General features: G+C 32.8%; 2 protein-coding genes across 3 annotated transcripts in view; one reads left to right on the forward strand and one right to left on the reverse strand.

The window, feature by feature from the left end:
- The window catches only part of LOC125859849 (uncharacterized), a 662179-nt gene that overhangs the window by 322883 nt on the left and 321740 nt on the right, over window positions 1–17556 (forward strand). The gene's annotated exons all lie outside the window — the stretch shown is intronic.
- LOC125859845 (uncharacterized) lies at window positions 241–5704 on the reverse strand. 2 transcript variants are annotated; one of them, XM_049539680.1, is made up of 3 exons: window positions 5383–5704; window positions 3643–4204; window positions 241–1265 (listed from the first exon to the last, which is right to left on the reverse strand). In XM_049539680.1, the coding sequence occupies exons 2-3, from the start codon at window positions 4177–4179 to the stop codon at window positions 429–431; spliced, it is 1374 nt and encodes a 457-aa protein (XP_049395637.1). In that variant the 5' UTR covers window positions 4180–4204; window positions 5383–5704; the 3' UTR covers window positions 241–428. The 2 variants fall into 2 exon arrangements, with proteins under 2 accessions (XP_049395637.1, XP_049395638.1); XM_049539681.1 differs by having other exon boundaries at window positions 3643–4127; window positions 5383–5703.

The raw sequence follows: 17556 nt of genomic DNA on the forward strand, positions 1-17556 counted from the left end.
CTTCAATTGGTTTTTTAAATAAATTTTTTGATAACAAAGAAAACCCACAGCCGCTACCTTTGGGTACAATTGGTTTCTAATATTATGGATGTAAGATTCACTCATTCTTTAAAACTTGTGAATAATATAACAGAATAAATAAAATAAAATACTGTAGATAGAATTTGTGGTTGAACACCATATAAAATCTGTCCATTTGAAAAAATATATATAACAAGATAGTTAGAATGAATATAGTTTGACAAGATAGTTAAAATCAAGAAACGCAGTATATATATGAACTCTACAAATTTACACCGATCCTCTTTTAAATCAATGGTAATAACTTTAACACATGCTGTGAATGAATACTCAAAAACAACAGAGAGAAGAATATGTTTTACAAAAAAAAATCAGAGTTTTAAAACCCCTATTTACATTTTTCACTGTTACCTATAAGGAAGTCTCCATTTTTTATGCCAATATATAGACACTTTAGACCACAAAGGGACCCCGAAACTGTACTCGGGACGATGATCTAAAGGTCTACCCACTGTCAATGGTAGCCACACATACCTCGAATCCTTCAAGTCAGCCGGATTCCACCTATCTGCCATGAAGATAAAGAGACCAGGTACCCCATATAAAGGAACCACAAATGTACCCTGAGCAAAGAAAGTAGTTAGTCGAAAAATCTTGTTCCCGCCAATGCATGGGTTTCCAATGGTCTCCCACGGCCCCATAATTGATTCGGATGCATGAACAAGGGCCTCATTTGGAGACCAACTAGTGCAGCCAGATGTGATCATGTAATATGTTCCCTGGTGCTTAAATAGAGCAGGTGCTTCCCTGTGTTGTCCGATAAGAATCTTTCTCATGCTCTCTGTCACATCTATATACTCTTCGTTAAGTGGACCAATATGAAGGTCCTTGTTGTGTTCCGATGAGTAAATCAGATACGCTACACCGTCATCGTCTTTGAACAGTGTCATGTCCCTGCTATCATATCCATGAGGCCGCTTGCTATACAAATAATTGAAGGGGCCAGTGGGTAACTCACTAATGGCAACACCCACAGAAGCTTTGGTGTAATTGGCATCGTCGATATGCATCCACATTACGTACTTACCTGTCTTCTCATTGTGAATTACTTTTGGCCTCTCTAGCACATTCAATTTGTATAAATCATGTGTCTCGTTTTTTTCTTCAGCTGCTAAAACAATGCCTTCATTTTTCCAAGTCCACAAATCTTTAGACGAATAGCAACTGACACCAATGACATCAACCTGCAAGGAAAAAAGCATGGAAATGAAAAGCTGAAAACCTTAAAGCACAACTGAATGCCAACCAAGAAAAAATATTTGGCCTTCGTCAAACAGCTTATAAGAGCACCAATGTTGAGTAATCAATAAGAGATGAGCTGTGAAGGAACTAACGAAATTCCCAGATTCCAACCTGATTTAACAGTATTTGAGGACAATGATATGAAGAATTTGTTTAATGGGCTCTACGAACATGAGATACATTGTCATCATTTCACCAAAGCACTTAATGCCATATGCAAAACTTTCGTCTACATCAAACAGCAAAATCCAGTCTAATACTCTCTCTGTTCCAAATTTATGCGACACACTTTCCTTTCTAGTCCGTCTCAAAACGAATGTCACCTTTCTATAATTGACAGTAATTTAACTTCAAAATTTTCCTTTTTTTTTTATTTGATTTGTCTTCAAAATTTTCCTTTTACCTTTAACGAAATGATCTATAGCCACACAAATGGTCAAGGAGTGTTTCAGACGACAAATTTCAAAAGTATCTCTATCTTGCTTGCACTTTGTGACAAGTTAAATGGTGCCACATAAATTAGGGACTGAGGAAACAATCAACATTAGCAACATCTAGGTCACTTCAATGTAATGTCACATTTGCCTACAGACTAAATCTCTACAATGTCTGAGATTCCAAGAGTCAACTTCCAGTGCTCATATCCTGCCTTCCAACAATTCCTAACTTACCAACCGGTACAACAAGAAAGACTAGCACTTGGATTAGAAAGTAATCTCATTTTAGCATGAAAAATGAGATAATACTTTATACCATTATTAAAAATAACCATGAAAAAAGGAACAGCAGCCAGAAACTAAGCACAAAACTAGTATGTGTTCCTTTCTTCTGACTATAAAGTGCTGTACAGAATGCCTCCCCATGACTATAAACTTCCGTACTGTTTTTCCTCAATATAGCCACATTATAATTGTAGAAAAGAAGCAATTAGGGGGGAATTTGAGAGAAAATATGCCTCCTACCATAATCAAGTTACAACTCAAGAATTTATTAGATAAATTAATCAATGAGGAAAAGAGGCAATATATTTTATCTTCCAAATCCAAATGTTACATCTCTTAAATTTCAGCATTTAAACGGGAATGGAACAACATTCAATTTTAAAATTCAGAGATCAAGACAGAAAATAATCTCCATTTCTCTGATGATTTATAAGATCAAGATACTGAAATCATAGACCATGGGATTCTAGACACACACTTCCTACTCATCACTCCATCAGTCATTTTTACCTCGTCTCTTCATGCTTGCACCATCTATCATTCTATCCAATTAGAATACCAAAATCGTAGACCGCGGATCCTAGATGCATCAATGTTTCTTCATACCTTCTCTGTTATCATTCTTTTCTTCCTTTTTTTGAATTACTTTTTCCTTCCTAATTAATTTATTGTCAATTTTTGTGGGGCAAATGGATTTTGTTTTTCACACAGCACTATCATTCTCTATAACAACCCCACATTGAGCATACAAGGCCACATTGGCGCGTCAATTGAACAGCTTTCATGATGTAAGTTCATCACTGATGGAATCAACTAAGCAGTGTTGGGCAAACAATAGAATTGCAGAATTGAGAGGACCAATAGATGATGATTTTATCCACACACAAACGAAAAAGAAACAAAGATAGTATTTGTTGCTGCATAATTGTCCTAATTTCATACCCTTCGGGGTGGCCCAGTGGTTTGGGCTTGGGACTTCCATGTTGGAGGTCTCAAGTTCGAAACCCCTTGCCAGCGAAAGCAAGGGGTTTGCCTTCTGGGTCGAGCTCGTCGCACCGGGCTTACCTAGTGCAGGTTACCTCTCCTATGTGGTTTGCGAGCTATTGCATAGGAGCGGGGGTTTTACCCTGTGCGCACCCAAAGGGTAGCGGCTGCGGGTTTCCCTTGTCATCAAAAAAAAAAATAATTGTCCTAATTTCATAAAAGACACAAATGGATGGTTAACTTATAGAATGGAGGAAAGGTAGTCGCAAAGAATCCATATGCATAACCAATGGAATGGAGAAAAGGACCACGAGTGTTTTAGCACAGACAAGGCTTCACAGGTGACTAAGTTCGGTTCTTTACTGTCTAAAGGAGAACACAAGCAAGATGTCACACAGTATTTGTTTTAGAGTGTTCTTGGACGGGCATAAGGTCTCTTTTCATTTTTCCATTTTAAGTATCTTTTATTCAAGCACATTGTATATGACAGACGAGAGGGGAGGAGAATTGCCTAGACTACAAGATGTAGACAAGACGTTCTAGACAACACAGCGATGGCGTTACATAAAAAAGTTATTAACCTGTAACCCATGCATCAAAGTCCAAAACTTACCCTTGCAGCTCCTTTTTTGTGAGCATGATAAGTGGGGCCATCTTTATACTCTCCATACCAATAATACATTTTTGTCCTCGAATCGTAAAGAATGCCTCCCCCATGAGCCTGTATCGGGTTTCCCTCTGTATCTAACCATATTCTTCCTGGGTGGTAATAGTAGGTATCATTCCCGTTATCCTTCCTAGAATCCACAGCAGTCCTCTGATCAGGGAAAAACACATTCCTTAGCTGGGAAGACTCGTCGAGGAATTCATCAATGAAGGTGGTTGGCCGTTTAGGCTTCCGTTTGGCAGCACGTGTGGATCGCTTCCTGGGCTGTGGAAGCTGTATATTCTCCTCCTCGACCTTTTCAAGTATGCTAAACTGTGTGCGCTGGTCTGTACTTAAGTGAGTCTCCCCACTTTGCGCGTTTCTTTGATGAACAAAGGAGAAAAGGTGAAGGAAAAGAAGGCACCCTACAACAAGTGGAAACAATCTGCCCCCTGCATTGCAATGTAAAATGAATGATTCCTTGAATTTGTTCTTGACCCTCATTTTGTATCATTGCTATCTTGAAAAGCTATGGAAATTCAAGCTAAATTCACAACTACAAGAAGATATATGTGGAGCATAATTGAGACAAGAAGCATATGCTCACGGATGTATGGACACATCTGCATACAAACATATATCTTGTGACTAGTTTATCAATATTTGAAATTGCATAACTTATATGAACAAGAAAGATAACAGGAAAAAAAAATGTGTGAAGTGATTCGAGAGTCCTAAAGTCTAAGAAGTCATTTGATGAGACATTTATGACATAATGTTCAAGTTTAACCATCCAGCTTTGACCAAAATGGACCCTTTAAATTTAGGAGAATTGGTCTATCCGACACTGAAGCATAAATAGCCTCCAAGTTTATACATTTCAATCAGCTTTGGTCCAAGCAAACGATAACCAGATGAGAAACATCACCAAAATTAAACCCAAATTCTACAGATTGGACTAAACTAAATTCATCTCTCGAACATTACACTTACCAACTTTTCTTTCTTCCTTTTTCATTTCGGTAAAGATTACACTAACCAAGAATATCATCTACTCTACAGTAAGCACTTTTGATCAACCTATGTTGCTCGGGTTCTTCAAAAATGTCAACAGACGCAAAAATAGTGTATTTTTGGAGGATCCGACCTGGCTGTGGCCACATTTTAGGAGAGTCAAGCAACATAGGGAATAACTACAACAACAACAACATACCCCGTGTAATCCTACAAGTGGAGTCGGGATAAGGTAGATTGTACACATACCTTATCCCTACCTCTACAAGAGATGCAATTTTAGCTAGATGCTCAGCATAGGGAATAACTATAACAACACCAATAACAACAACATACCCAATGTAATCACACAAATGAAATCTGGAGAGTATAGATTGTACAAAGACCTTACCCATACCTCGAAGAGATAAAGAGACCGTTACCAATAGACCCTCAACATAGGGAATAACTATACCAACTATCCTTCATCTGAAAACAAATCTTTGAGAAGAGACCAACCCAAAATCCAAATGGGTCAGCTCAAGATCCGCAATAAACACCATTGGGAAACCAACCTCTAAAAATATGAGCTAAACAAACTCCAACAAAATGAGTAGGGTCTAGCAAATTATTTGGTCTCTCAATAAAAGGGGTGAAGGAAAAAAGTAAAATTCTACAAAAAATTCAACAACAACAACAACAACAAAAGTTTACCAGAACACAGCCTTGAAGTGGATTGAACAAAATCTCTCGACATATGTTTTGTTCGTGTCAGCTCAAAAAGCAAAGCCAAGCAATAGTTAAGCAACTAATCATCAAATTTTCATACAAAATCAGCTACTACAATACAAGTTCTCAAGAACCCTTGTTGGGTATTTCATTTCTGTATATGAATTTCAGTAAATCAGCTATAAAAGTTGAAAAGAAACCATTTTTTTAGAAAAGGGAATAAGAGAAAGAGATTTGAGTAAAAGTTTGTTGTTGGATCTTGGATTAATAATGATGATGAAGAAACTTCAGACCAAAGTTCCTCTTGTCGGTCCCTTTTCTGCAGTCGCAACAAAATTTTCAAAATTTTACGGTCACCGAAAAAAAGTTGCCCAAAATAAACTACGTTTAATGGCATCTTTCACTAGTCCACCTTAAATTTTACTCCTCCGTCCCTAATTACTTGTCCACTTTTTCATTTATAGTTATCTCTAATTACTTGTCCATTTTGACAAAGAAAGGATAATCTTTTTTACCTATTATACCCTCAATTAAATGACTAATTACTTTGAAAAATGCAAAACTTTTCATCCACTTCATAATTAATAGGGGTAAAATGGTAAACTCACTATGTCATTAATTGATTTCTTAATAGGTGTGTCAATTCAAAAGTGGACAAGTAATTAGGGACAGAGGGAGTATTTTACAAAGCATTTTTTAAAATTAATATAAATATTTTACTATAATATTCTTATAGATTGAAATATTTAAAAAATAAATACTAATTAGTATTCCCTCCATCTAACGATAGTTGTCCACTATATTATTTTGGAATGTCCAACAATACTTGTCAATTTTATGAAATTAATGGATAATTTTACACTTAATTTCTAATTTACCCTTAACATTAATTATAGTCATTTCCATGTCACATTTTTCAAAACATTATATGTATTACTCTCTCTGTTCCTATCTATAGTCACCATTTTAGATTTTACGTGCATTAAGAAACTATACAAGTTTATTATTCTACCCTTATTTAAAAAATTTTAAGTCAAGTTTTCAATCAATGTATATGAATTAATTCATTTTGATCAATTAATTTGACCAATGAACATGAATTATTTATTTTGTTTTTCTATGTTGGTCAAATGTATATTTTCAAGGATAATAACTCATAAGGGAAAAATAAGAAAAATATTGTAATTTATGCATTGATTTTATGAAAATGACAAGTATTATGGACCAACTATTTATAGTAAGGATGTCATATAAAAAAGAACGGAGGGAGTATATTCAAAGGGTGATATAGTAAAATTACACTTCTATTTATAGTTTCATAAGAAATGTGCAAAGTCAATAGTGAACAAGTATTATTGGACATAGGGAGTATTAAGGATAAAACAGTAAAACGAGATTAGAATTGAGTCCAAATTGAGCTTTTTACTATAACGACTTGTTCCATCGCTATTTAAAGAAACCTGAATCTCAAGAATTTTTAAAACACACCACCAATTTAAATTCGAGGTGACACGACGCAAATTTCAAAATTTGAAATTGATCCGGGTTGACGTCATCCTGTCATAGTGGAAATACTCGCTATGACGGCCCTGCTATAACGATGTATCAGTCGTGCTAGCGGGGTCAGCAGGGTAGAAACTTGGTAACACAAATTCTTTTAATTTTCCTCCGCCTCTTTAGTGGACAGTGGTAAAAGCAAACAAGGATTATTCCAAAAAACCTCCAAAAGTTGCTTCAAACTTGGGGACAAGGGAGAGCAGTAATTCTAGCTCAAGGAGGGTCAAACCCATTTGGTTTACGTCAATCAGAATTCAACCCCATGGAACCAGAAGCTTGTGTTCAAAGTTCTTCGTCAGTTATTTGGTGTCCAAGTAGGTTAGGCTTAACTGGATAGTTAAATATGTCTTTCCCTACATAATACCATGTGAATTGTCGGGAGGTTGCATTTATAGGCCTTCGGGTACGGAGTTTGGATGATCGAATGTGTGGATCGCGGTTGTTTAGGATGTTGCGATACTTAATTTGATGATGTGGACCTTACGGATGTTGTTATGTGTTATTCTAAGGGCGGTAACGGGTGGGTTATGGGTTATAAGAGGGAAGAACTGTCCAATTGTGATTGTGATTGTATTTGTGTGATTATTGGTTAGTTTGGGTACCAAGGTTAGTATAGGATATCTTTTGGTTGACTGTGGTACCACACCTAGTACATATTATTGATTGACTCGAGTACCACGCCTAGTACGAGATAACTTTTGGTTGGCTTGGGTACCATGTCTAGTACATATTAACGGTTGACTCAGATACCATATCTAGTACATGATATTATTGGTTGGCATGGGTGAAAACGACATGGATATCATAGATCATATGAAAGCTTTAGATGAGCTTGATGACATCAAATAAAGACATATAATGTGTTGAAGGTCCATCAAAGTGAAGAGAGAGAAGAAAGTGACCATGTGTGCAAATGACCATCTCATAAATTTAAGAATTCACAAAAGAAGGCAACCAAACAAGACCTTTATCTCGTTAAAGGTAAAATTATCAAAGAAGTGTCTATTTTATGTTATTAGTATAAATAGTACTAGTTTTTATCATTTTGGAAGATTAGATTATGAAGATTATGATGAATTGAATATTTGAGAGATTTGAAGCTTGTAGTTTCTAGGTGAAGCCTAGAATTAGTGTAGTTCATAGTTAGTAATTATAGTTTAGTGATTAGGGTGGATTCCTTATATTGTTTGTGTTAACTTCTTCTAACTTAATCAATTGTCCAATTATATTCTTTGTGGATTCAATTTGGTTTTCTCATTTTTTGTTGAGTTTGGGTTATTGTTATCTGATCAAATTCAATTAAGAGGTGAAACTATAAAGTCATTTTTTTTCTCATAAGTTTGATTATATTTCGATAATATCACATATATTTTCTTATTTCTTTCAATTGCCCATTTAATTCTTATCATTGGGTAACACTCCTAGTACATGTTTGACTACTCTATTGTATGTTGGTTCCATAAGTGAATCAGATTTAATTCATTGAAATGTAATTGTTACATGTTGTTCCATGAATGGATGTAAATTGTGTTTAAATGTTGAGAGGGTTCTTGTGTAGATCAGGAGGGCATATTAAACAATGTAGATAATGTCTGGAGGTCCTTAGTAGTCTGGATTACCTTGAAAGGTGTGAAGAGTTAGCTTTGGGTGAATGTTTATGATTTCGGGTATGTCTCGAGTGGTTGTTAAGTCGTGATGTTGACCGGAAGCCTTGCTCATTCACTAGCTTGTGTGGTATTGCCAGTCTGAATAGCCTGAGACATATCTGATTACAGGAATAGATCAAGGTAGTTTAGTAAGAGTCTCGCATGTGATTTGATAAATTGGTCAAGGACCAGGGTATTGGCGTGAGATCTTGAGGGAGAGTAATAGTTAGGTTAACAAAGTTGTAGTACTGGATAGAAAATCAAGAGTCTTTAAATGATAAAGGGGTTAAGTATTGATCGAATTTGAGGGTGAAATGGCTTAGATAATGGAGTTGGCAGTGGGAAAAGGTGAGTGGTTTAAGGTCTATGGGTCATGATTATTAGAATCATAGTAAGACTGTGTGGCTACATATTGGGTTGGGTGATTCTTATATTGTATTCTGAGTATTTGCATGACATTATGTGGTAAATTTGGGTCGACTAATGATACCTATTAGTACGTGTTGTTTGTACTGATACTACTCTTGTTATGCCACTTGGCATAGTTTAGTTGCACGATCAGTGATGTATCTCAGGTGATGACGGAGATAATCTCCTCCAGCTTCTACCTTTCTTTCTTTATGGTGGAGGTCGTGTCTTATTATTTTGAACCTTGTAATTTCTTAAAAGTTCTTGTACCTGTTTAGACTAGTTCCTTGGAGAGGGTTCAATGTATTTCTTGACAAAAGTGTTATATTTTTTTAACTAAGTGGGGTATTTCCTTATTTAAATATGAGGTTTAGTTTATATTTTTGTTCACTTCCACATTCCATGTTCCAGTTTGGAGAAAAGAGTTCTCCTATCTAGGTGTCAGAGTAGGTGCTCACACGGTCCGATGAGTTGGATTATGACATTTACAGTACTGAATGAGTCAAAGTTTAAACACAAAATACATATACAAGATATTTACTTGTAAGGAGGAATGAGTAATTTATTCCAATATCAAACATAAAATGATCCAAAAAAATAGATCCAGAGATAAGTTTAAGAGGCTAAATAAGTTATTCCCCCTCTCGAGCATTTTCACAATGGTCTTTCCAAAAAAGAAAAATTCTCCTTATAATTTTTTATAGTTTCTATACCATGATATTTATTATTATTTTTTGTTTCTTTTAAGATTAACATATAAACATATTATTATGAGAAAATTGAGGTGTAAAACATAGGCCTTAAAGTCTGTTTGGATTGATTTATTTTAGGTGCTTTTATATTAAAATAATTTTAAAGCAATTTTATAATGTTGGAGTAAAATTAAAAGGTTTTTATAAGCACTTATTTTTAAGCTAAAATAACAAAAATTACAAGTCAAAAGTCATAAGTTAAATTTCTAACTTATGACTTTTGACCTATTATTCATACGTCAAAAGACAATTGACAATTCAAATAGGCTCTTAGTGGACTCCCCCTACAAGCCGACCCTGACCCTAATATAAGGTGTGTTCGATTTGTTAGAAATTATTAGATTATCAGAGCAAAATCAAATCAACAATATATGTATACCTTAAACTGCAGCAGAAGATGGTGAATTACTATCAACTTGAAATTGTTCAAAATCAGCTTTGTCTTTCTAAAAAATGGAGTGTAATGTTACAAACTAAATGTCCTTTCTTTGATTGTTTGATGTCAATTCCGAGAAATAAAGTTTCTAACTTTTTGTACTTCTGATTTTTATTTTCACACTCTTTTGCCTGAAGGTGAAGCACTATATAAAAAAAATGAATATTGCGGTTTAACAGTTATCATATAATTGTTTCCACCTTTTTTAAAATTGTGTTTATCTTTTTTTTAGAAACTATATCAGGTCGAACCGGATCAAATTGTGTCGGATCATATGAGTGAACCAGTGGCGAATTTAGGTGCAAAAAATAGGGCATCCGAACCCGTGATCTCTTCGTAAAATTAGATATTTTATGTATATATTTTCTAACATTTGTATAATATTATATTCTTGCATCCGTACTATAAAAGTCTAGTTGGTCCACATGGTTAAATGTTGAGCTTTTGACTTTGAGGACTGAGGATCAATCCCCACTTAATATATTTTTCTTAGTGCACCCATGTTCGAATCAATTCTCACTTAATACATTTTTCTTGGTGCACCCATAATCGAAAAATCCTAGATTCGCCTCTGGAGTGATCCATGATCCAAAAATATACATCTCTCATTCCACATACGATGGACAAGACCCCCCAAGCTAATACTTTATCAACTAGACGCTCGATTCATATGACAAATAGTGTATGCCACTTGTGAGCGTTAAGAGCTTACCTAGAAGGTTTTACAAGCCTTACATAGAAATTCAATCACATGTGGAAAAAATTCACTACTAATATAAGACACTATTACTCATAGTACCCCAACCATTATTCACTACTTTAATAGTTTTGATCCTTATTCACAGTACCCAAACTGTGTGTGTCTGTAAATTAGACTCTACACTTTTATGGTTAGTGTAATAGTTGACTTGTGTATACAAATTAAATTATTCATTTTAATTCATCTTTCCTTTTAACTTAAATTTATCTGCTTCAAATCAACTGCTTTCCTAGACACACTGCTTTGTCGAATCATTTATGGCTATTAGTTATATGTTAAATTAGTAACATTGATTGAAACTTCAAGAAATAGTTTAAGGTTAAATGGTATTCCAACAAAAAGTTAATGTAACTTTTCAAGGTCTCACACAATGAAGAAGCATGGAATCATTCTTCCATTAACCCATTGATTGCTTAGAACACATGATATGAAATACGTGCTACGATGTTTTCACCTTATATTGGTGCATGCGTCTTATTCTTTCAATTGCTCAACATCATACAGATCTTGGCCTTAGACACCTCTAGATGTTTAACCTGAGTTTCTCTCTTCAATGATCTTCAAACTCATCTTCTTAGAGAGATTCTTATCTGGCTTATAAAATAAGCCATAACATGGTAGTGAAAATCATCTCTTTATATTTCCAGACGTAAGAGGTGATTGTTCATGTGAGAGAGTCAATCTCGTGACTTGTACGACACGTTTTATTTTTAAAATATTATTATATGCATATGAGATATGAATTTATACTTAATAGTCTTATATTTATGAGAATATTATAACAATCAAGTTATTTTACAATACAAAATATTATCATATCCTATAGTAAATCTAGAGATTTTACATGATTCTCAAACAAGTCTCTAGATATTGTCTTTTGTAAAAAGATCAACTATCATTTAATGTGTAGGAATGTATTGTAAATTTATTTCTCCACTTGCTACTATGTTTCTCACAAAATTATACTTAATATCAACGTGTTTGGTCTTACTGTGATACTTACTTAGAATCTTTCGTGTATGTGATAGCCTGTTGACTCACAATGTAAAATTATGGGACCCTTGAAATTCTTTGCAATATTCAAATGCTTAGAGAATCTCTTTAACCAAACAACTTCTTGTACTGCAGATGCACAAGCTACGAATTCAAATTTCATGATTGAAAAAGTTGTGCAAGTTTGTTTCTTACTTTTCATGAAATAGAGCCATCATTAAATAAGAAAGCATAATTGGAGGTCGATTTTCTATCACACTGATCAGCTGCCCAATCGAAATTTGTATAATCTCTTATGAATATATTAGATCCACTATGGCATAATGAATGATATGCAACTTTCTTCAAGCATCAAAATATTCTCTTTACAACTTTTCAATGATCTCCTCTAGAATTGGATTAATACCTGCTAACCAGACCTATAACATAACAAATGTCTAGGCGAGCACACATCAAACGTATATCGAACTCCCGACAACATCAAAATATGACACTTGAGACATGTCTTTTTTTTCTTTTTCAGGCTTTGAACATATTTCAAGGCTTAAAGTTCCACCTCTTGTTACAAGATTATCTATGAGTTTGCAACTATTCATTCAAAAGTATTTCAAAGTCCTATTTATATATGTTATTTGAGATAAACTGTAACGATCCGAACTGTCGTTACTCAAAGATATCTCGTATGAAATTTCAAAATTCTAAAAATACGGTGTCAAATTCTTTAAAAAATTAAGCACATGACAAAATTGGCTTAATTTAAATTGATCGAATTGACGTTAGTTTGCCATAGCAAGAAGCATCCCGCTATGGTAGTGCTTCTATAGTGTTTGTATGACCGCTTTAGCGGGCTAACGGGAATGAGGAATTAGACTCTAGTAAACACAATATCAATTATTTTGTGAAAATTACAATAATATACTATTAAAGACTTTAATTAACAATAAATACACATACTTCTATTTAATTACAAAAATAGTTTTAAAATTACAAGCATAGCAAAATAATTAATTTTGCGGATTTAATTTAATTTAATTTTTGATTTTTGATTTTCTTCTCTCCTCTTTTGGGATTATTTGCCTAATTTGGGATGATAATTATGGCATTTAATTTTTCTATATTTTATCTCTCCAACTACTATTTTTAAGTCACACGTTACTGTGCCGATCCAATAATATTTTTATTTTTCTGCCTTTTTTATACACTCCACAAAAGTAAAAGTTCTCTACACTAAACTAAAACCTTTTATTTTAATGCCTTTTTGATACAATCCACAAAAAGTAAAAGTCTTTACACCAAAGTAAAACTTTTTTATCTTCCCAACATTTTTATTCATTCAAAACATTAGATATTCCTATGTAATTTATTTTGCTAAAAGTTTTCAGTCTTCTCTCTTCCATCATCTTCACCATTATTTCACTTTTAGTTCTTCACTTTCATCCATCCCTTTCACCATTGTTAATTTTTTCTATTTCATATTTTGATTTCTATGGATAGAACTCCTCGAAAAAGTCTTATTCCATATTTTTGTAGCAATTGTGGTTTGTTTACTTGTGTATTTGATGAGTATGTGTGTCGAGAAGATATGAACATATCAATGACAGTTTTTTATTCTGAAAATTTTCGTTTGAGATATGGAGCATTACTTTGAAATTACGGAAAGAGGAAAATTGCTATTGATACCGTCAGTGAAAACGAAGCAACTGAAAAAAAATCGTCAGTTATTAGAGACAACAATAAAATCTTTAATCAAATCAACGAGTGTGTTGTTATTATCCTCATATTTGGTTGAAGAAAATTATCCTCATGACAACGATTTCGAGGATGAAATCCCCATTTTTAAAAGATTAAGAGTAAATAAAAATTTATAGTGCAAGTTTGGTTTGTAATACCAATGTATGTGATTCGTAATATACCATAGTATTATTACGAAAATGTGTTTTTATTACGTCAATTATCTATGTTCATTGTTGTTTCAAACTTAAGTAGTTGCTACAGATTGAATGTATGTTGTTGGTATATAATACCAACATTTTTGTCACTATATACAACCATTATTATGACACATTTTTTTGTATTACTCCAATATTATATCAATCTATATTTACGTTTAAAATGTGGGTTAATTTTGATTTCAAATCAAATTTTTTACGTTAGTTTATTGTTACATTGGTTTTTATATGCAGAATATCAACCAATATATACCTCCTCATTTTTATCAATATTTGTGCTTACTCCACCACAAGTATTCAAATTGTGTACTTGGTGGTTATGACATACAACCATTATTATTAACATTTTTTAGTATTACTCAACTATTATATCAAAAAATTTTATAAATTGTGTGCATTAATTCTGGTTTCAATTCAAACCAAACTCATCACTTTAACTTCTTGTTTGTGTATTCAATGTTCATAATACCAAAATATCAGCCCCTATATATCCCTAATTTGAACAATCTTTGTGATTATTTCACCAAAAGTACACCAAATATGTACGTGCTAGCCATTATAACAACCATTATTATTGATTAACATTTTTTAGTATTACTCAAACATTATACCAAAATATTTACTTGAACATTGTGTAATAATTTTTGTTTCAATTACTCTAAGTAGTTGTTGTTCTTATTCAATATTTAAGGTTGGTATTTAATATCAGCCTTTCAATCAAACACGTGAATACCAACGATATGCCAATTAATCACTAATAATAAGAATACACTAATCAAGAGTAACCAAAGTTGGATAAAATTACATTTATCATTCTTAAAAAATCCCAAAATTTTTGCAAGAAGCAAGAAAACATTAAGAAAAAAAATTAATAATACATCATTGTTAATTCTAATAAGCAAACTTGGGGCAAGTCTTTTTGTTATGCCTTGATGTACCATATTTACTCTTTGTGACTTTACTCCTCTTGTATTTTCCTTCATTGATGTCACGACCCAAGCCTACACCCTGGACGTGGCCGGCACTCAAGAACCATTGTTGGTCCCCAAGTGAACCCCCATCCTGGCTGACTACAAGCGGAAGACTAACTCAAGCATACAAAGCTTAAAACTGAATAAAAATTCATGAAACTGAAATACAAAGTTTTAACTCAAATGAAAAACTCTGAATAAAAATAAATTATTCAACTTGCCATAAAATAGGCAACTTAAGTCTTTAAAATATTTAACAAAATAAATGAACAGACTTCTGAAACTCTATTGTCTATCTATGAAACCTCAAAATGACAAAGATGGAAGTCGGGACGAGACTCACGACATTCTAACAACTGATATAATTGAAAGTACAAGTGGAACCCTCCGGAAGCAAGGAGGCTTACCATAGCTAACTCGAACTGCATGCATGTGATATCAACGAAGCACCTGTTGATGACCCTGAATACCTGTATCTGCTTCATGAAACGATGCAGGCCAAATGGCTCAGTGCATAGAATGTACGAGCATGTAAGGGGAATTTAAAAGCATAACATAAGCTTGAACTTGATAAAAATGAAACATACTTAACTCTTCTCAACTCACTTAACTAAACTCAACTCAACTCAAGAATAAGATACTCAACTCAAAGATAAGATATTCAACTCAGTGAAATAAGACTGAACTCAAGAATAAGATACTCGACTCTGGGTACTCAACTCTGGATACTCAACTCAATATAAAGCAACAATAAGAGATGCAATATATGGAAAGCTTTTAAAACAGTAGAAAACAACTCAATGTAGTTAAGAATACAATATACTCAGTTTGTATGCAAGGATACAATATAAACTATGTTTGTATATGAAAATACAAGTATATATAAAAATACAAATATCTCTGTTGGAGTTTCTCTAACCGACAACCATCACTGGGCTATATGATGATACAACGTCTTGCCCACGCTGCCAGAACTGTCCTATACTTTGCCAGGGTATAAGACCTACTCCTTAAATTCAACAATTTCAACCAAAAAAAATTATTTTTATTTTTTTAGGTAAAATCCCGAAAATGAGTAATTGATTAATAAAAAATAGAAAAATATGAAAAAAATATAGAATTTAAAAAGTTGTTGAATTTAAGGTTACTATATTTATTTGTGAATTTTCGGCGTTAATTTTATATATTTTTCATATTTTTCCTATTTTTTATTAATCAATTACTCATTTTCGAGATTTATCAAAAAAAATTAAAAAAATTGTTGAAATTGTTGAATTTAAGGTTACTATATTTATTTGTGAATTTTTGGCGTTAATTTTATATATTTTTCCTATTTTTTATTAATCAATTACTCATTTTCGAGATTTACCAAAAAAAAAATTAAAAAAAATTGTTGAATTTAAGGTTACTATATTTATTTGTGAATTTTTGGCGTAAATTTTATATATTTTTTTCATATTTTTCCTTTTTTTATTAATAAATTACTCATTTTCTGAATTTGCCGAAAAAAATAAAACAAATTGTTGAAATTGTTGAATTTAAGGTTACTATATTTATTTTTGAATTTTTGGCGTTAATTTTATATTTTTTTCATACTTTTCATATTTTTTTATTAATCAATTACTCATTTTCGGGATTTATCGAAAAAAAATAAAAATTAAAAAAAATATTGAAATTGTTGAATTTAAGGTTACTATATTTATTTGTAAATTTTTTGAGTTAATTTTATATTTTTTTCATATATTTTTCTATTTTTTATTAATCAATTACTCATTTTTGGGATTTACCGAAAAAAATAAAAATTAAACAAAATTGTTGAAAACGGGTCGGATAGTTTATTTAAAAGGGGGGGTTGATTTATGGGTCGGATTAGGTGTTTATGGGTCCAAATTTTTTAGGGGCATAATTGATCCCTTTCCATTTTCATATAAATGTCATGTGGCTTGTCAAAATGACATGACAATTCCATGTGGCATTTAAAGAAATGGAAAATGAGTTGGATATGTCCAGCATGCCAACTAACGCCCATAAGGGCATATCTAGACGAAAAGTTGGACGGCGAGGGAACGAGTGAGCCAAACTTTAAACGAAGGGTATATCTAGACCTTTTCGAATAGTTTAGGGGCATATTTGACCCTTTTCCCTTTATTTATTAACAATTCCATATTTTTTATGATCTTTTTATATGATATCTTTATTTGCACGTAAGAGATCATAATTATTTTCTTTTATGCAATTTGTAAGTGATCAAGAGATTTGATTTTCTCGTAATTTTTTTTTAAAAAAAGGGAAAATACATTAAAAAAAACCCTTGAACTTGGTAGGAAAACTTACTTTAGTACTTTAACTATACGGATGTTTATTTACCCTCCTAATCTCATTTAAAGTGAATAAATACCACCCTAAGAATACAAAATCAATCTCACAATGACAAGTGTATTACACACGCGCCAAGTCATTGTCATATCAACACCACATCATTGCCACGTCAGAACCATGTTGTAAATCAGTTTTAAAATTTATTTTTTTTCCTTCCCTTCTTCTTCTCTCTCCCATGTCAGAAATCAATTTTTAAAATTTAATTTTTTTTCCCTTCTCTCTCCAATGAATGCACTACCTTCCATCTCCATTAATGTTTTCTCTCAGTTCTTGCTTGATTATCATTAATTTTCACTAATGACTTCTCT

The sequence above is a fragment of the Solanum stenotomum genome, chromosome 3 (assembly GCF_019186545.1).
Source record: "Solanum stenotomum isolate F172 chromosome 3, ASM1918654v1, whole genome shotgun sequence".
Taxonomy (NCBI): Eukaryota; Viridiplantae; Streptophyta; class Magnoliopsida; order Solanales; family Solanaceae; genus Solanum; species Solanum stenotomum.

Bases quoted from the DNA above. Each gene is read 5' to 3' on its own strand.
- LOC125859845 (XM_049539680.1), bottom strand. From the start codon at position 4,179: ATGAGGGTCAAGAACAAATTCAAGGAATCATTCATTTTACATTGCAAT. The intron at 1,266-3,642 runs GTAAGTTTTGGA...TTTTCCTTGCAG, and splicing joins ACAAAAAAGGAGCTGCAAGG to GTTGATGTCATTGGTGTCAG.